Raw genomic sequence first — 20,314 nt, 5'->3', positions numbered from 1 at the left:
ATTTCAGAGTCATGGACCTGAATTCAACAATCTCCTCTCTCAGTGAGGACACACAGGAAGAAATCCACAACCACATTGTTAAGATCCTCAAAGGTAAAGAAAGCACTCTGAAATAACACATAATACAGTTTCCTGTAACAATCAAAATATATTATCAGAAGACTTATTCCATTTGCAGTAATTGCTTGGCAGTTACTGACAACAACACTGTTGATTTTTCTGAAAGAAATCAGATTTGATCTGTGTTAACGGTCCATATTCAACTGCTGATTCTGTCTACATTCTATATAATCTTCCTAAATTTGTATGTATTTTTTTTTTTTTTAAATTGTTAATACTTTTTTCTATTTTTTACTTGTTTATTTGCTAATACCTTTTTTATATTTCTAGTTTATATGGCTGTTTACTATTTATGTTTTTTTTTTGCTATCCACTTTCCTGCTTTAACTCTGGAAATTTCCCCGTAGTGGGACTAATAAAGGAAATCTTATCTTAATCTTGTGTTAGGGGAAAGAAAAAGCATTCAGCACAGTTGTCAGGCTTCACAGAAACAGTATGTTTTGGTGACAAACGAGAAACGGACAAACTTTGTTTAGAATAAAATACTCCATGTGTTACCTTTAAGATACTTAGATTCTTCGGACTTGATCCGAAAGAGTAATAAGACAGCCGAACTCTTTGACTCTCCTTCATTCTAGGGCCGATACCGCTCCAGTGCTATGGTGACAACCACAACTTCAGTTTCTACACTTTCCTGGAGCGCTCGTTCATGGGATTCCAGTTCCCCAACCTGACCACCTTCATTTACCTCATGCCTCACGACAGGATGCATCAGGTGTGTTTCCAAAAATATTAATAAAGGATTAAAGGGATGGGTATATGTGTTAAGGTGGGGTTGTATGCAGTACTGATCCATAGTCAGTGTATTACCTACAGTAATGGTGGTCGGCACGCTCCCCAGTTTGGAGAAGCAGGCAGGAGCACCGGAACCACATCAACGTACTGTTGTGGATGAGGCAGAAGCAAAAAATAAAAATCGATATCAGTTTAAGTGTGTGTTAAATTTGGAATATTTTCTCTGCTTTACTTTACTGTCGGAGAGCCCTTTCCAACAAGGAACTGATGGAAATATATAACTATCTTTGCTCTCTTCAAAGCTGCCAGACTCCATTGACAAAAACAGTCATTTTACTTTGCAGAACACAGGAGGTTAACTGCTGCCTTGATTTGTTAGTTTATTAGGGCCACGGGGCAATCGCACTGAGCACTGGTCCCATACAGCAATAGCTGCAAAGCCCAGAGCACTACTGTTATACTGTGGATTTTTTCTTCTTTCTCTTCTGGACGCAATTTCGTCCCGCTACTAGTCCTACAACTTGAAGAGTTGCAAGACAAATTATATATCAAAACGTGCGGTTTGATCGGGATCGGTGTGCTATTACTTTTCTCTACGGAATACTAATTTTTTTCGCAACGTAAGTTGCGAAAAACTGCCCAAAATTTTGCATTGAAATGAATGGGACGGCCGGAAAAAAATGAGCGAAAAATAACAACAATTGGAGATTTTTAAACGTCTACTTCCCCCGCATAATTTCACCTAGAGACTCCATTTAAACTTTAAACAGTAGACACAAGTCTTGTGTATCGGTGTATTAATCCACATTTCGATAGGTCATATAGATTTTTTATCAATCCCTGTTCAATCACCATGATCATTTTTTGAGAAATTCTGAGATTATAATGGGTGTGTATTGCACGGAATGTTCGCCAGAGTGTAGAGGGAGAGAAAAAATTATCAAAAAATACATTTGAAAACTGTGCTCCATGCTGCAAATTCCACTCTACAGAAATAATTTATACATAGAAACATAGGAAAATTTGTCTTCTCACTCACAATCCTCTGGTAAAGCTGTAAGAGTTATAGTTTGGGCGTAGGACGCACAGATGCGCCACCAACACGCACCAACAGCCTCGTTGGCTCCCATATTAAAAACGCAAGAAGATTTCTGAAAAAGGGAGATGTAACAGTTTTTTTAGATCGCTCTAACAAAGCTATTTTTCATTTTTCTTTAAAAAAAAACATATGTAGATGTTCAGGAAGAACTCAGGACGCTCAAAATGAAATGTCGGATCAATGATAGGTATTATGGTTTTGCCAAAAATGCTTTCTGTTCAATTTTGAGGTTAAAGGGCATAGTTTAAATCATTGAAGAATCTCATCATAGTGTACACACACCGGCAGCAGGCCCCGTGGCCCTTTCAGAATTTCTCCAGAGGACATTTTCTAGTTTTGTGTTATTGTGTGACTTTAGTGAACCCGAACTAACCCTTTAAAACACCAAGTAATTCAGTAATTGTAGACGAAAAGCAAGCACACAGAATGCTGGAGAGAGAAAACTGAATATCGTAGCTTATTAACGTTGAATGAGTTACTAACTGACAGCTACTGTAACTGACAACTAGCTTAACTGCAAACCAGCTTAACTGACAGCTAGTTTAGCAAACTGTTAGTTTAACTGACAGCTAGCTTAGCTACCTGTTAGTTTAACAGACATCTAGCTTAGCAACCTGTTAGTTTAACTGACAGCTACCTTAACTGACAGTTTAATTGACAGTTATCTACCTGTTAGCTTAACTGACAGCGAGCTTTAAGTCAAAGTCAGCTTTATTGTCAATTCTTCACATGTACCAGACATACAAGGAATTGAAAGTCATACATGTGCTGTGAAGTAAAATTGCTGTTTTTGTCAATGGAGTCTGGTGGCTTCAACATATCCAACCCACCCCTTTAAGAGAAGGTCAGTTTTGTAGCTTGGGTTGAAGGCTGTGAGGAGGACATATTTATTATCTGCTGCTATCTCTAGCTGGTGAACTCCATGCCTCCATCTGCTCTTGGAGATTTTCTCCGTCGCCCTGACGTTGTGGACAACGATGCAGAGCTCTGTGTGATCTACAAAAACTACATCCAGACACAGATGTTCCTCGAGACCGTATGTACCTCACACACAAAAACATACAGAAATGCAAACATGTTTTTTGTATTTATTTATTTTTTATAGTTTCTATTTAATATGTTTTTGAACATCATTATAAAACTGGGTGACATGTACTTGTAAATGTACATTTCTTTTGTGTTAACAGACAAATACAGATACATGTTAAAAGAAGAAGGAAAAAAAGAAAGGAACGCAAACACACTTTGATGATATAATAGTGTGTATATTTCCTACAGGAGTCTCTCCCGGCCGTGGTGCGGCAGTCCACACTGCCTTGCGTCTGGCCCATGGCGCTCAGCAGCTCAGAGAGGTCAGAGGTCAACACCTGGTTTGACAGAAGTCTCCCCAACTACTTGGTCTTTCTCACGAAGAGTCTAATTGGCCCAAACAGCATACAAAACGCCTCCTGCTTCGCCTTCCAGAAGCTGTATGGGTTGTTCTTACAACAGTTTATCCTCATTTTGTGAAAATATTTTATGTCATGTTATTTTTTAAATTTTTGTTTTCAGCGTTTCAGTTCTGGGTGAATACAACTACACGGATACGGACTTTGTGATGGTAGATGTGTTTGACACCATCATAGACTACCTCACCTCAGGTCAGTCTCCAGTACGACAGTTAGCTAGTCTTCAACAGTGTTGACAACGAACCAGGGATTTTTATGTAATGGAGAAATGTCTTGTCTTGTGTTTTTCTTCAAAGTTAAGTCTAGTTTATTTATAAAGCACATTTAATACGATATATGTGTTTCTATAAATAAAAATAAAACAAACAAGAAATAATAGGAAAATATCATACATGACAACCAAAAAAAGAATATAAAAGCATGCAGTATAATAATACAGTAGTAATATGAGGGTAGTATATAACATATATGATACACATGTGATTTACAAATAAAATGTATTATTATTATTAATATTATTAGATAAAAGGGTAGTCATATTAGAAAAAATGGATACAATAATGTTGTGCCACTGAACGACACAAAATACAATAATAAGGATCTCTTTGGTAATGGAGGAAAAAAGCTAAATAAAACTTACAATTAGAAAGAAAAATATATGTATTTTATATCATCCCACTTTTCACTGGAGCAGATTTTTTCTCATTTCAAGTTATGTTGTGCTACTTTTTGATGGTTTGTATAATTTATTCAAAAGATACTGGCTCCACACTGTGTTTTTAAGCAAACTTAGATTCAGATGATTTCTAGATTGAGCTTTGAATATAAATATTCTACCCAGCAGAATAATGGTATTTAATATCTGGGGACATTTTTCACCCAGAAATCATGTCTAAAAGTGTACATAAAATAAATATTAAGTGGCCTTAGCCAATGTTGTTTTCATGTTTTTTATTTAACTCCTCCATGTAAATATTTGTAAATTGTCGTCATAGCAACGACTCCGAGGTGCTTCAGCGAGACCGACCCACAACTGAACTCCACTGCCTGGTTTGTCAACTACATCGGCCCTTTTATCGATTTCCTCACTCTGGAGGATCTTCTGATCTTTGGATCTGAACAGGTACAGGACATCATTTGTTTTATCTTAAACTGCAGGCTCTGGTTTTGTTCACTAGGATCCAAATTAGGAAATAAACAGTTAATGTCACTGTCTCACAGGTCGGCCGGCCAGTCTATCAAAATCTCACATTAACTGCTTATATAAATGATCATGTTATGTTTCCAATAAATTAAGTAGTTTGAAAGTAGAGTCTAACTTCTTATCGTGTATGTTAGCCTTGCACTATCTTTGCCACAAATCGGTCACTTCCATCCAGAGGTGGAAAGTAACTAAATACATTTACTAAAGTACTGTACTTAAGTACAATTTTGAGGTACTACTCAACTACATTTTAAGGAAAATATTGTGCTTTTTACTCCACTACATTTAGCTGACAGCTTTAGTTACTTTTGACATGGTATAATACATTTTAAGTGATGAGATGTTTTTATTTTTAATTAAACCTCATAACAGTATATTGAGTAGTTAAAATTAGCCCTGTCTGGAGATAATTAAAACACGGCTTACATAAATGCATCAATAAAAATGATCTAATAATGTATTTGGAATATATAAAACAATCTGAGTGGGTCCATTCTGCATAAAAAGTACATTTACTTTTGAAAGTAATAAATATATTTTGATGCAGATAGTTTTGTACATTTACTTGCAGTGGAGTAATTTCACTGTGTGGTATTAGTACTTTTACGTAAGTAATGGATCTGAATACCACTGCAACAATGGGCGCTGCTGTTTTTTTCCAGGGAAAATAAGTTGTTTCTGAGTAAGCCAAATAAATATCACTTTTATCAACACACCCAGGACCATACTTCTGTCCTTCACAATAAAATAAAGTACAGTTAAAATACAGAGAAGCTCACCGAGTGTTGTCACTGTTTTTTCTCATCAGAGTTACTTTCTTATTTTAATTAGACATGTAGTCAAATTAAATTTCACACATATGTTGTTATATATGTATAAATCATATTCTACCTACTCTGGTGGTGGCGATCTTCTTCAAAATGCAGTCCAAACACCAGAAAGTGCGGCATTTGGACGTCCCCAGATCAGGCCAAAAGTACCGAACGGAGGCCAACTAGTGAAATAGTTGCTACAGATTGATTAAATTTTAACCTTTTCAGTGTCTACATACTCTCTCTCCTCTCTGCAGGTGATCCGGGAGTTCGCAGTGAACCCTCTGAACCTGGCCCTCTTCAATCAGTCTGAATTGCCTCTCAACTTCACGGAGTACTACACCGACCTCGTTTATCAAGAGGAAAGCAACTTCAACCCCTTGCTGTGAGCCTCAACAGCCATAACACCCTCACACATCAAATAGATACATGAACGATAATACCATTGTGTAAACTGATTCCCTTGCTCTCGCCGCAGACTTCCTCTGTTGTTTCGCTGCTTCGCTCCTGGCCCAGCATTCAGCCAGCTGACACCAAAAGAAAGTATGATAATCCTGCACAACCTGACCACTCTATGCACAGACCTGGACCCACAGGTAAGAAACACCTGATTTTAAAATTCTTCTTAAAACCCACCTTTTCTCCTTGATGTTCAACACTGTGTAGATGCTGCTTTCATCTGTATCTTATTGAACTTCATGTAATTGGTTATGTATTTAATTTTTTTATTTTATTGTGTTGTTTTATTTATCGCTATGTCCAGCACTCTGCGCTTTATAAATAAAGTGGGATTGGATTGGATAATTGTAGTTTATAAGTACAGAAATGGACTTTTGAGTAAGGGTAATAGGTTGTGCTTGATAATAAACTACTAAAAACTAATAAAAACACTGTAATTTAACTGTTAATGACAAAGTTTTCACTGTTTCCTGTGTAGGTTCCTGCAGCTTTGGCGGCTAATCTCGGTGACGAAATTGATTCAACGGCGATCTCTGCGCTCGGCAGCGAAAGCACCGGCATGTCCATGGGTCAGATCAAGATGATAAAGCCTGAGGACTTGTTAGAGGCCATCAGCACTCTCGGCAGTGTGACGGGCTGGAATGAAGGCCAAGCCAAGGCCGTCGTCATGTCTCTGATGTCTTCAGGGGCCTTAAAGGTAGCTGCTGTCTGTCTGTCACTGTTTCACTGAGTTCAGATTTTATTTGGGTTGTGTCTTTGAGCACACGGGTCAGAGTAAAGCCGTCTCATCTGTGTCTTCCATCCCACCAGATCAACAGCAGCTCGTCCCTGTTAATGCTCGGCTCTCTCGTTATGGGCGTTCCTGCGAAAACGTTCACCAGCATCAGTGCCTCTCAGCTGCTCGTCGTATCTAAAAATCCTTCGTTTCTGGGACACATAACGACCGCTCCAACTGTCGTCCAGGAGACTTTTGTTACTAAGGTAGGACGGCTTCCTTTTTTCTCTTTTGCAGGATTTTATTTATATGATCCTAAATCACACATTTGCACCACAATAGATTCCAACATAGGACATCGTCTATTCTTGGGCACTTGATTCAGATGAAAGAAAAACTCCAAAACAAAAAAATGGATTGGTTATGGGTTGGGTTTCATGAGAAATTTCACAAAAAGCAAGACAGCCGGAATCCTTATTCAAAAACATACAGACTGGCATGTAAGTGTCAAATTGACAGAGAAGAAATGTGAAGAAACAGAAGGACAATCATAGGTAATAGGGTGGAATGGCCTAATTAATGCAAAAAAAGATGGAAAATAAAATTACTTCATAATAACTTGAATAAGTAGAAAAAATGCATTAAAAAGGGTTTGGAACAAATAATAAATGGTAATCTAAAAAATAGAGTTTAATAAAAATATCATGACAAATTATTTGAGAAGTTTGAGAGTTGAAACAGACTTCAAACTTTTTACAAAGAGAGGCGAGTGAAACACACATTCAACTTCCCTCTCACATCCTCACACAGATCATATCAATGGACAGCAACAGTGAGATGATCATACAGAACGTTCCGGATGAAATGGCCACTCAGATCCCTCGAGCTCTGCTGCTGGGCTTCTCAAATAACAAAAAGGTCATCACCAAACTGAACCAGAAGAGATGGAAACAGCAGCAGGTCGGTGGATGGATGCAACACTGAAACACAACTGCTGTTAAAGTTTGTCGCTGCACACTATGTGTATTTTAATTCATTGGGGGTTTTTTTAGGTGGAGTTGTTCTTTGAAGTGCTCGCTGTGGAGTCTGCTACTGCAACACTGGGAAGTCCAAACAAGTGAGTTTTGAAGAAGTTTTGAATAAAGCAGGTCAGAAATAGTCCTACAGGTGAGGTTCAATATGTACATTAACCTACTGTGTGTGTGTGTGTGTGTGTGTGTGTGTGTGTGTGTGTGTGTAGTTTGTCATCCTCTGTGCTACAAGGGTTTACGTGCACCAGTGTGAGGACTGTTAAAAAGGTGCAGATCAAGAGGCTGATTAGAGCCTGTCGGAGGAGAGGCAGGAACAAGGTCATTCTAGTGGAGACTCAGGTGAGAAAGAGTGTGTGTGTGTGTGTGCATCATTTACACCATCTTAAACCGCCATTTCTCACAACAAATTTTTCTTTTCCTAAACTGTAAAAAAATGGAAAGTAGTCTGGCAGCAAAAGTTTTCGACAACTTAATGTCAAATAACAGTAAACAACTGTAAGTTAATTTACAGATAATTTCTAAAACATACAGCTAATATACAGTATGCATCTGTATTTAAAAATATATAACTGTAGAATGTTTTTTTTACATTAAATTTAAAGTTTTCCTGTCAGAAAACAGAACATTTTCTTAATTTTGATTTCTTAAAGGAATAGTTTGGATTTTTTTTAAGCGTGCACTATATTTGGAATATTTTCCCCACTCTACCCTGCAGTTAGACAGCCGTCAATGCATGCTTCAAAGCCACCAGACTCTTTTGACAATAACATTAATTTAATCTTGCAGGACACATTACTCGCTGGTTTAGTGCTGCCTCGATCGGGTAGTTAGTTTGCATTATTGTGTGACTTTGGGTTTAAAGGGTTAGTTCAAATTCAGCAAAGTCACACAATAACATGAACAAACTGACCGATCAAGGCTAAATTGCAAGGTTAAATTAATGTTTTTGTCAAGGGAGTCTTAAACAGGACTGTTTCACGGTTAAAAATATTGTAAACATAAATGTTCACGCACAGGTGCATTTTAATAAATTAGAATATCATAACGTTTATTTATGTCAGTAATTCAATTAAAAAAGTGGAAATAACACATTATATAGATCCATTACACACAGAATGAAACATTTCATGTCTTATTTTATTTAATTCTAATTCTAATGATTATGGCTTACATTTAATGAAGACCTAAAATTCAGTGTCTACTTGACCTACTGGGAATTTACTTTTCCATGATATTCTAATGTATCGAGATGCACCTGTATATCATAAGTGGTATCTCATATAACTCCAATTAGGATTAGGATCTTTGTTAAACAGCATTCAGCTTTAGGCATTTAACACTTATCTTTTCACCTAATTAATACATCTTACTGGAACAATATTCTACAAGATTTCAACAGAAAATGTATAACCGTTCCTTTTCGTCTCACCAACAGTTGATGTGCATGTACAACTACATTAAAGGAGACTCGGATGTCACCAGCTTCGACTTCTATCCTCCTGACGTGCTGCTGTACTATGAGTGAGTTTGGACTAAAGTTAAAAGCAGGCTTTGCTATAATAACGTAACATTGTGTGAGTGACTGAGTGTCTGTCTCTCCACAGTTACTCTCTGGTGCAACAGGCCAGCTGCAGGTCCTATTTCGAACAGCTGGCAGAAGCGGACTTCTCTGTCTTCTCCTCCGCCCTCAGCTACAAATTGACAGCTCTGTTTGATAACGCCAGGAGCTGCCTGGTGAGTCCGTAAACAAAAAAACAACTCATCCTTTGCAAATGTTCCCAAGTTCTCTCTTAAAAGAGCCTATCAAGCTAAATTTTAAACTAGCTTTCTCAGAAATCACTTTAATGTACTACCCTTTAAGGCCATTAAGGGCAAATATGTCCACTTCCAAAAAAAACCCTACAAAAAATGTACAGATTAATAATTTTTTATACTTTTTTTCACATAAACCTCTCATAGAGAGGCCTGCTCAAAACTACCAAATGTTTAAACATTTTTGGCATTTTAAACCTTTAAATGTCAGTTTATTACACAATGTCATGTTTTTTATGAAAAATAAAAATGTAGTTATTTTCCATATAATAAATCATTTTTGGTTGGGGCATTGATTTTTATCACAGTCTTGGATAATTCAAAGATTAAGACAAAATTAAAAAATGTGAAAAATGACAAATTTGGGTGAAAATGTCCCTAGTGATACCAGAGGGTTAATATACTGGACAGAAATTACTCTTAAATTAGTCACGGATTGGAGTGCCTCTGTAACCAAATGGTTACAATCTAACTTAAATGTCCCTGTCCATTGAAGATGAAAAATGTTAACAACTAAAACTAAAAACTGCTGGAACGAAAATCAAATTTTTCTCACTAAATGCGCACATTGGTACACTCAATAAGCCTTTCATTTATCCATCTGGCCGCAGGACTCCATAGGGTTGAGGGACTAATGGAAAATTTGAGATGCACCTCAAACAGCAACTTTTTAATACTTTTTATTTTATTAATATGCTAGACTCTCTTGTTTAAACAATCACCAAAGAAAAATAAGTTTATCATAGAAAGAAAATGTAAAAACACTTTCCGACATTCCTTGAATGGATTATAAGTTATTTAAGTTTGTTTGTTTAATTATGTCATATTTTTTTTAAATTCTAGATGTCTCAATGAACACGTCGCCTAAAAACAAACCGTTTGGAATAACTAGATCCTTTTAAAATCATTAAATTCTGCTCTTCAGCCACACTGTGAAGCCGTGATTGATTTCGCTCCCGTGGCTGTTTACATAGAGCAGAGAGGAGAGGACAAGAGAGGTTGTGAGTAGAGGTTGTAAGAAATGCAAATAGTTCAATATGTAAACTATTTTTATTGACATATAAGGCCACAGTGAGTAAAATGCAAAAAGAGCAAAAGGGACCCTGAAACTGCTTTGGGTTCGGAGTGTTAAGACTTAACCCCTGATTTAAACTGTGACCTAACCACTATCACATAAACAAATAAAGAATAATTGTCAGAGTGCACATCACAGTACAACAGCATAACTCCAAATTTAGATGGTTAGTACTTCTGTTCTTTCATTTTCCAATCTGTAATTAATCCTTGTTGTTATTTTCAGGGTATAACAAACACAAGTCTGACTGAGGATACTGTATCAGTGTTGGGAAACATGTGCTGCACTCTGGACGGGTCCTACATCGAGAACTCTGATCCTTCCATCCTGGAAAAACTCAAGAACTGCCCGGACCTCACCAGCAGTCAAGCTGCTGCTGTTGAGTCTCTACTGCAGAGCGGGAGAACACCATGGGGGTACGTCAACTGCAGAAATACATTTTTATTTTATTTTATTGTATGTCCTTAGTAGCAGCAGATTTATTTCCTAACCCCTGTTTTTCTTCTGTTTCTTTAAAAACACAAAACAAATTAAAGAGACAAAGACAATATATGAAACCCTCTTTTTCGGACCAAATTAGGCCTATATTAGGCCTTCTGTATTTTTTATATTATATATGCCATATACCACTTATATATTTAAATATGTGTATTCATTGACATTCATACTACTACATGCAATAACTTATTGAAGCTATTGAACATGCAAAAATATATTTTCTCCTATGTGTAATATCTGTAAAAATGCTATGTACTTTCAGGAAAACAAACAAACACAAAAAATATATAAATTAATAATAAATGCCAAATAGCAGAAATGTATGTATATATTGTATATAATGTCTTATTTTTTTATTCTTTATTCTGACTTCTATATCTATGTGCCTGTACCTTGAGCTGCTGTGACAACAACAATTTCTCACTACGGGATACATAAAGTCATATCTTATCTTATCTCACCTTTTTATACATTGTTTTCCGATGAACAGAGCTCCGGCAACATGGAACGGACAAACTCTGACGGACCTCGGGATGCTACCTCTATATTTGACTTCAACCTTCTACGATAACTTTGACAAAGTGAGTCACAAACACATGAATTAATGCATTTAGAAGAAAAAGTGACTGCGATAACATTAGTCTGTGGCATTATGTTACCTGTATGGTTTTGAATTGAGATTTGGTTTTGTGTTTTGCGAGCAGAAAACAAAGCGGCGTTTCTTAAGGTACTTCATGAGCGTTCTTAAGAGCAACGGAGTGAGCAGAAAGAAGAGGAGGGCACTGAAGAAAGAAATAAGAAAATCCATTAGAAAGAAGTCAAAGCGATCCATTGGTATTCCTCCCCCCTTCGTCTGCTATTTTCTCTTCATGAATTTACTTCTTTTTAACACTTCTTTGCCTATGTTTCAGTAAATGAATGCACTGTAGGAGAGATCACCCAGGTGGTCATCAGCGATGAGACGTTCCCCTTCGACTATGATGACATAAGCCAGTTCAACTGCTGCCTCAGCGCCTCCACTGTTAGAGACAACTTGGATGCGATCACTGACAAGGTGGACGAGGAGGAATACCTCGTGATTGTTCTCAGCAAGTTGCGAGAGGTAGGTGACAGGAAAAATCTACAAAAAATCGTAATATTCTGCCATTTTGTTTGGTTGTTTTTTTTCCATTTTATCCCAGGTGTTAAAGAACTTGCACATATAATGCACAATAAAGCATCACAAAAGTTTGTTATGGCTTTGTTATTTTAAGCAAAAAGTATTTTCAATGTTAAACATTTAAAAATGAATATACAAAACTCTACCTGGAAATCAGTTTAAGATAATATTTTCAGTTTAAACATCAACATGAGATTTTTTTTTCTATTTACAATTATTAACTATCCGATTCTCTGCTGGGTGATTCTGATTCTTGTCTATTTTTAAGGCTTACGCTGCAAACTCCATCATCCCAGAAGATCAGGTTCAGCTCTTGGGCCCAGCGTCCCGCGTGGCCACTACTGATGACATCAACACGTGGACTGTCACTACGATCGACACGCTCTCTGCTTTGATGGACTCGTCCAATGGGGACTGGGACCCGAGCCTTGTAGGCAAACGCATAAACAAGTGTGTTGTTTGTATGTGCGCATCATGTTCATGTCGTGAATGAATGTTTCTTCTCGTCGTCCAGGCTCAGGCCATCATCTCTAAGTATCTGAGTAACGATGGGAACAAACTGGGCAGTTCGGAGCTCAACGCCATAGGAGGATCCAATCTGTGCTCCCTGGACGTCAACGTTTTGAAGAATATATCCGAGCAAAGTCTCAAGTAAGACTTTGATGCAGGCAGATGCATACATGTATTAAGTCATTATGATGTTACAAAAATAAAGTTTCAGGGAATTCCAATATTCCATTAAACTTGTCGACTGTATCGCATAATTATTTGGTATCCAGCATCAACTGTTCCCACTGATTTTTTTTTTTTTAAGTTGAGTCTGTTTGTGTCTCCTGCAGGGACGCAGACGCCCTGACAATAACCAACTGCACACTGGAGAAAAAGCAAGCACTGTTCACCATCGCAGAGCAAGCATTCAGGGCGAAAACCCGCTCAACTGTCTCTGTTTCTTCCTACCAGCTCACAGAACCTTACACCGGTAGGCAGAGACACACACACACACACACACACACACACACACACACACACACACCACACACACATCCATACTACATGCAGGAAAACATTTTGAGCACAGTTAATGCTTTTTTTTTCTTTTGTGGTCTACAGGTGGTGCAGATCAGGAGTATATCGAAGAGTTGTCAAGGTCCAATATAAACATGGACATGGATACCTTCACCAATCTAGATGAGAATGTTGTACTGGTCAGTGTTCTGTGTGTGTGTGTGTGTGTGTGTGTGTGTGTGTGTGTGTTTGTGTTTTAATTTCTAGCAGTGTTTTTTAAGTGGGCAGCAATGGGCAGCAATGCTAAAGAATAAAGAATGAATTACTTTGTTTTCACAGTCACTGGCAGTTCAAATGCTAAGTGTTTTTTTATTTGCACTTGAAAATAACATTTCTCTGCTATTTTCTCTCTAGAACCTGAATGTTAGTGATGTTCAAGGTCTTCTTGGCACAAACGTGGCAGATTTAAAGTCCTATGAAAACCAAACGCTGGTACGGAACTGGGCCAGCAGGCAGTCCCAGGAAGATCTTGACACCCTGGGAATAGGGCTAATAGGTAGGGCTGATCCTACAACCACCAGCTCTCCAACCACCTCCAACTCTCCAACCACCAACAGCGGCGCTGCAGCCACCACCACCAACAGCGGCACTGCAGCCACCACCACCAACAGTGGCCCTGCAGCCACCACCACCAACAGCGGCACTGCAGCCACCACGACTAACAGTGGCCCTGCAGCCACCACCACCAACAGCGGCCCTGCAGCCACCACCACCAACAGCGGCACTGCAGCCACCACCACCAACATCGGCCCTGCAGCCACCACCACCAACAGCGGCCCTGCAGCCACCACCACCACCAACAGCGGCCCTGCAGCCACCACCACCAACAGCGGCCCTGCAGCCACCACCACCAACAGCGGCCCTGCAGCAACCACCACCAACAGCGGCCCTGCAGCAACCACCAACAGCGGCCCTGCAGCAACCACCACCAACAGCGGCCCTGCAGCAACCACCAACAGCGGCCCTGCAGCAACCACCAACAGTGGCCCTGCGGCCTCCACCAACAGCGGCCCTGCAGCCAGCTCTAATTCTCCGACCTCCAACAGCTCTCCTACCCCCGCTGCCACCACCACAGGTCAGTATTGGAAATGTTGTTGCTGTTTTATTTCTATGTCTTCTAGGGATGGGCGTTAGGAAGAAACCTGCCAACTGGAGCATCTATAACATTAAAGATCAATTAATCGATTAATTGCTAGGTTTTAATACGTACTCAAGTATGCAAAATAAAATATATATATATAGAGTACTGTGCAAAACTCATAGCTGTGTTTTGATAACAAATGCTTTTATTTTGAAAGGATGAAAAGAGACTTCCTGTTGATCTTAAAACTAACTCAAGTGAGGTGATACTGTTTTAGCATAGGGTTAGTTTAGACAGTAATCTTGCACATTTAAGTATGTTTTGTGTAAAAATAAATTTTGGATCAAATTAAACTTAGTAACTCATGCTAGCAAGGTTTGATACAATAAGCTAGTTTTGCTCCAGTGAATACTTATTATAGTCTGTGAAGTGTAAGTGAATACTTGTATATTTGTATTTTTTATCATTGTTATTGCAACTTTCAGCTTGCAAACTAGCTTTATCTAACTTAATTCTCAGCTCATTGGCTTATTCACATGTGATCGTTCTCAGTTGACTTAACATGTATCATTCATTTATTAGATTTGTTTAACTGCAATGTGATTGATATGGGCTAGTAGGACTAAGACTAACTCTGTGACGTTGAGAGAGACCAACTAAAACAGAGGTCTCAAACTGATCCAGGAAAGGGCCAAGTTGCTGCAGGTTTTTGTTCCAACCTATTGAGATGATGATGGTGATTGATTAGATGAGTGGAGTCAGGTGTGCTCCTGCTTGGTTGGAATGACAACCTGCAGCCACTTGGCCCTTTCCTGGATCACTTTGAGACCTATGAACTAAAACATGTAATATTTGATTTGTTTAACTGCAATGTGATTGATACGGGCAAAGTAGCGCGCTAACGTTGGCAGGCGATCGTTATCGTGCTAATGTTAGTTGCCTAGCGATAGCTTACAACAAAGTCCAACATTAGGATCTTACGTTCAGTGTTGATAATAATGTATTATGTATTTTATACAGTTTATGATTCCATGTCCATAGTGATTAAAATGAGCATACTTGCTGAGAGGGCGAAGACATATCCAGATTTAAACAGTGATGTAATGACGTGGCTCCAGAGCCAGTGGGAAAGCAAACAGGTTCAGAGCTGGTTAGCAAGTTGAACCAACTGTGAACCAGCACTAGCACCGGCTCCGAACCAGCCTTGAAACTGCTTTGGTCGAAAAGAGGTTTTAGCGAGCAGAACTGAACACTCGGCCGTGTTTCAGGTCAGTGAGTACTGACACACAGTCATAGCGCCAGTTAAGTACTGATTGATTTGGTGAACAAATCTTTGTACTTGTCTTTTTTAAGAACTGATTCTTAAAACACTGAAAAGAACTGCCGTTCCCACCACTACAATGTGAAATGAGATAATGCATTGCGCTACTCGAGTACTTCTTCTGTTTTCCCTCTCCTTTGCTCCTTAAGTTAAATCGCCCCCTGGTGGGTACGATTTTTCATTGCCTTCTACATGGATCATAGCTCGGTGAGAATGCTGACTACATAGAAATAGAATAATAGTAGAACAGACACATAGCTGTTTGCTGTGATCAGTCGCTGTGTGCTGCTGGTTGCTGACTGCTGACACGTCGCTGAGTCTGCCACTTGGTGCAAGTCAGTTAATTATCCAGAAGTAGGCCTGCTATAAAGGGTTTCCAATGCAGTAGTACACACATAAAAATTGACAGTCACTCTGACCATCCTGCTATGTTGATTTGAATGGAAATGTCCGTTCTACTCATAGACTGTATATAAATAATGGATGTAGTCACTATGACGTCACCCGTTACGGCTGTGACCACCTTGCTTTGCTTTATGATATATTTGTTTTTTGAAAACCGGGAGAGACCATATTTGGACTGGAGAGAAGCGAGGAGTTTAAAACTAAACTCTTAAGCTAAAACAAAATGTACGTTACTTACCATAAAAATTGAACACCAACTCCTTGGACTGTCTGATAGTACAACGTAATGCCGAACAAGACATTTTTACATGAACAAAATGTTCAAATTTTCATAAAATGAAAACACTGTGAAAGTCTAAAGTTCTGAGACGAAAATGTTCACAGCTGTTTAGATGTCCACAGTGCCGTGGATACACATTACATTGCTCTGCTTCTCTCCTGATGAGGGCTCGCCCTGTTAGAGACCTGTCAATCAAAGGTAGCCATGCCCCAAATCGTAAGCTTCTTTATTATCAATTTTCTTCTAAAAAGCACCATTATTTACACAATTAACATCATATTTTGAGTTGAGCAATTGAGATTATAATGTTGCCACAATATTTTTTCTAAAGTAATAAATCAAGTGAGAAGTCGTCTCATTTTGTATTCCTGTTGGAATTTTTGAAGGAATGCAGGCTAAAGGCACTTCCTGGTTTGCTTCACTGGTCAGAACCGGAGGTTGCCGCCTGCTTCTACTCCTATTTCAATGGCCCATCATTTAATTTTTTGCCCGACACACCAACTCTGCAACTCGGGAAGTAGTTTTTCCGATTTTTCTGACCCCACATGATGCAGCATAAGTTGCTGATCCTGTCTTTAAACTGTTGCTAGTCTCTAAATTGAGTTTGTGTCTCTGTTTCAGGTAACGGTGCCCGCATCCATGCAGACGCTGGCTTAACCTTCCTGGTTCTCCTCGCACTTCTCATTGCTTCTCACATATGACGAATAATGTGGCTGAATATTGTGAGTGATAAATATATATCCGCTAATAGAAGGAAATACTGTAGCTACATGCTACTGTATGTTGTATCGCTATGAAGAAAATATTTAACGTGCAATAACAATACAGTTAATGTAAATAATATATTCTCGATTAATAGATCCGTCTGAAGTATGTTCTTAAACCTTTTATACGTAACTTTTAGACTCTTTTTTGTGTGTTTTTTTCTGGTGGTTCAGTTGTTTAAATTCTAACAGATAAGAAGGTGACAGTTTCTGCTGTATTTGTGTTGTGTTATCCTGTGTATCCATTTTAATATAGCACTTTCTTTAGGCATGCTTGCCTTGAAAATGAATGGCAAGTCTGGAGCTATAAGAGATTAATAATAAATGCATATTTCATATGGTTGGACAGAGTCACATCATTTCATCAGTGCAGCAAAACCAACTATAAATTTAGTTTCAAAACCATCCTTTATATACTGGGGTACACACACACACACACACACACACACACATATATATATAGTATATATGTTGGTCTGTTTCTTTAATTTGACTAAAAACTTTTAATTCAGCATAACAAGATATGAAAGAGTGTTAGTGGCGACCTTTATTTGTCAGATTCAGCATAAATACATTTTCTGAATTCAACAGTGGTCCATTCAAGAGGAAACTGCTGTGTGTAATCTGGTGTACAGATGGATGTGTTGAAGTTTTAGAAAGCCATGTCAGTTAGGACTGCAACAGACAATTTTATCGATCAACTTTGTCTATACAATTTCAGGAAATATTGAAATATGCCTTGTGTAATTTTGTAACGTCTTCAAATTCAGTTGACTACCATGAAAAGCACCAAATTCCCACAATTTAGAAGCATGAAACTAGTAAATGTTTGGCTCCACCAATCATTGCAGCTCTGATATCGGTTACAAGCGTTTATACACTCCGAGTACAGTCTTGCAGGTGGGACAGGTGTGCTTTGCGTCTCTCAGCCGGTCCACACAGAACGGGATGAGACAGCAACCTAAAACAAAGCTGGAGAGAACAGAAGCCAAAGTCAGGATCATCTATTCATAAAATACATATTTTTTCATACATTATTTAAACATTTATTTAATCTTTTTCTAATAAGGGATGGATAAAGTTTTTAATGTTTTTTCCCATAGCCCAAGGTAACATCTTCAGTGGTGTGTTTTATCTGACCAAAATCAAAATTTTAGCTCATTGTAATGAATGAAATAAAAAGAAGCATGAAATCAGCTTTAAAAAATGCCTAAAAGTGACTATTCGATGGTCAGAATAGTTCCTAATTGATTTCCTGTCAATAGACTCATTGATTAATTGGCTATTTTTGCCCCATAGTCAGGCTAAACAGGAAGGTTTTTCCACTGAGATGTTAGTTTTACAGCCTCACTGGGATATAGAGCTGATGTATACAGTGATAGAGTGAATGGCTCTTTCTTACCCACAGAAGAAGAGTCCTCCACAGAAAAGGTAAGTGAGCAAACCAGCGGAGTAGTCCACCTTAGAGAGAACAGTCTGATGGCACTTAGGACAGGCCACCTGAACCGGACCGTCCCCCAGCGGGCCGACCGCCACTACATGAAATGAGGATGGAAAAGAAAAAAAATACTGACAATGATGTGGTAAAAGGAATTTTAAATTCTGAAAGGGAATTTCAGTGAAGTTAGAGGACATTAGAGCTGTGTTGTTTTATTTGTTTTTTGGGAGAACAATTTATTAACTTTCAGTTTTCATGTGTACAAATCACAAATTGAATAAGTGCGCATATATAGTAAATACCCCTATTCCCTTATAAATAAAATATAAATACCTAAATAAATTAAAATAAATACATAGTTTAAAAATAGAAAATGTAAATTATTCTAAAAATAAAAGTGTTTTCTTTCCCAGTTTTTGTGTATACAAATCACATATTAAATAATATCACATAGTAAATACCCCTATTCCCCTATAAATAAAATATAAATAAATACATTTAAAATATAAATATACAAACTAAAAATATAAAACATTTTTTTCTAAAAATAAAAGACAAAATAATCAACATTAGTTTTCATGTGTACAAATCACATTAAATTATTTCACATAGTAAATAACCCTATTACCCTTTAAATAAATATAAAGTTTTAAATTAAAAATATAAAATGTAAATTATTCTAAAAAATAAAAGTAATATATAATAATAATGAGACATACATAAGCAATAAGTGCAAGACAAATTCTGTTATTACAAGGGGGGAAAAAGTCAAGTGTTGTGTTCTAACTGGGCTCCTCAGAATGACATAAACTCACCGACAGGCGCTTGTGCATTTGCCATTGTTTCTGTAAACAATTCATAATAAAGATGACGGTAAATACAGGCTGCAATATTCGCATGCTAGAGACAAACGTGATACACATCAAAAACAATATTTAAATGTATATGATGATTTAAGATTATCTTCTTAGTCAACTGTAGGCCTCTATCCAAACATAATAATTTAAAATATAGATACAATTTCAGTTTATAATTTCAACTCTATACATGAGGAATAAATTATGTTATTATATATTTATTTTTATTTATTAACAGTTTTGTGTGTGTGTGTGTGTGTGTGTGTGTGTGTGTGTGTGTGTGTGTGTGTGTGTACTAGAAAATGTGTGATCTCCATAATTTATTCACAAAGCAACACTCATAAGTAAATGTCTTGTGTGCATCATTAAACATCCATTTATCCCTAACAGAGAATTACAGATATACGTACATATTGGAATTCAACAACTTTTCTTGGTCATGCAAACCATTTTTAACATAACAAGAACGATTATCCAACAGGTACCCTCTACAATCCTATAAATACATGACAGAAAAGTACTTACAGTGCGTGTAGAGGAAAGTCTGACTGCCGAGGTGAAGAAGTGAGTTTCTTCAGTGCGAGCTGCACCTTCCCTGCCAACCTTGTTTACTTCCCCACATGTCATAAGATTGCTGGAATTATCCGCGTGAACTTTACTGACCCAACCCTGTTTCAAACCTTCACTGTGCGAGGACTTTTACTTTATAACAATCACCTTATACACCCGTAGATTTCCTAGTTTTAATACACTTTGGAAAAAACAACCTTGATCCAGCATCTAATTAAAACATAAATAAATGTGGATTATCCTTTGAGCTCCCTTGTAATTTGATCTCAATAGCATTTTTGTGCAAATGATCTCCTTAAATGGGCATCTACTATTAACATCTGTGAATCTGGTAAACAACTGTCCACTGTCATCGTTTGTGCTACC

General features: G+C 37.8%; 2 protein-coding genes across 2 annotated transcripts; one reads left to right on the top strand and one right to left on the bottom strand.

Annotated features, from left to right (window-relative positions):
• Positions 1-11: 11 nt before the first annotated feature.
• On the top strand, positions 12-17,020 carry LOC131958981 (uncharacterized). The gene is made up of 25 exons (XM_059324418.1): positions 12-93; positions 699-835; positions 2,865-2,990; positions 3,233-3,423; positions 3,506-3,594; positions 4,398-4,525; positions 5,676-5,803; positions 5,897-6,014; positions 6,356-6,574; positions 6,688-6,858; positions 7,403-7,552; positions 7,645-7,709; positions 7,833-7,962; positions 9,059-9,144; positions 9,228-9,357; positions 10,736-10,926; positions 11,499-11,589; positions 11,713-11,842; positions 11,920-12,110; positions 12,436-12,597; positions 12,682-12,818; positions 13,007-13,146; positions 13,278-13,372; positions 13,587-14,307; positions 16,941-17,020. Exons 1-25 carry the CDS (start codon positions 12-14, stop codon positions 17,018-17,020), a joined length of 3,888 nt encoding a protein of 1,295 aa, XP_059180401.1.
• Positions 17,021-17,694: 674 nt separating this feature from the next.
• Positions 17,695-19,913, bottom strand: LOC131978139 (lipopolysaccharide-induced tumor necrosis factor-alpha factor homolog). Its single transcript, XM_059341664.1, has 4 exons — positions 19,904-19,913; positions 19,337-19,366; positions 18,486-18,618; positions 17,695-18,055 (listed from the first exon to the last, which is right to left on the bottom strand). The coding sequence occupies exons 2-4, from the start codon at positions 19,359-19,361 to the stop codon at positions 17,947-17,949; spliced, it is 267 nt and encodes an 88-aa protein (XP_059197647.1). The 5' UTR covers positions 19,362-19,366; positions 19,904-19,913; the 3' UTR covers positions 17,695-17,946.
• Positions 19,914-20,314: the final 401 nt, after the last annotated feature.

The sequence above is a fragment of the Centropristis striata genome, chromosome 1 (assembly GCF_030273125.1).
Source record: "Centropristis striata isolate RG_2023a ecotype Rhode Island chromosome 1, C.striata_1.0, whole genome shotgun sequence".
In the NCBI taxonomy this organism is placed as follows: domain Eukaryota; kingdom Metazoa; phylum Chordata; class Actinopteri; order Perciformes; family Serranidae; genus Centropristis; species Centropristis striata.
Note: the sequence above shows the minus strand (reverse complement) of the source record. Positions and strands in the feature narration are given on the sequence as shown.

Excerpts from the sequence above, each read along its gene's own strand:
- LOC131958981 (XM_059324418.1), top strand. The coding sequence starts at position 12 with ATGGACCTGAATTCAACAATCTCCTCTCTCAGTGAGGACACACAGGAA. Across the intron at positions 4,526-5,675 it reads TGATCTTTGGATCTGAACAG|GTGATCCGGGAGTTCGCAGT; the intron begins GTACAGGACATC and ends TCCTCTCTGCAG. Across the intron at positions 11,843-11,919 it reads GAAGTCAAAGCGATCCATTG|TAAATGAATGCACTGTAGGA; the intron begins GTATTCCTCCCC and ends CCTATGTTTCAG.
- LOC131978139 (XM_059341664.1), bottom strand. The coding sequence starts at position 19,361 with ATGGCAAATGCACAAGCGCCTGTCG. Across the intron at positions 18,619-19,336 it reads AAATGCACAAGCGCCTGTCG|TGGCGGTCGGCCCGCTGGGG; the intron begins GTGAGTTTATGT and ends CATTTCATGTAG. Across the intron at positions 18,056-18,485 it reads GGAGGACTCTTCTTCTGTGG|CTTTGTTTTAGGTTGCTGTC; the intron begins GTAAGAAAGAGC and ends TGTTCTCTCCAG.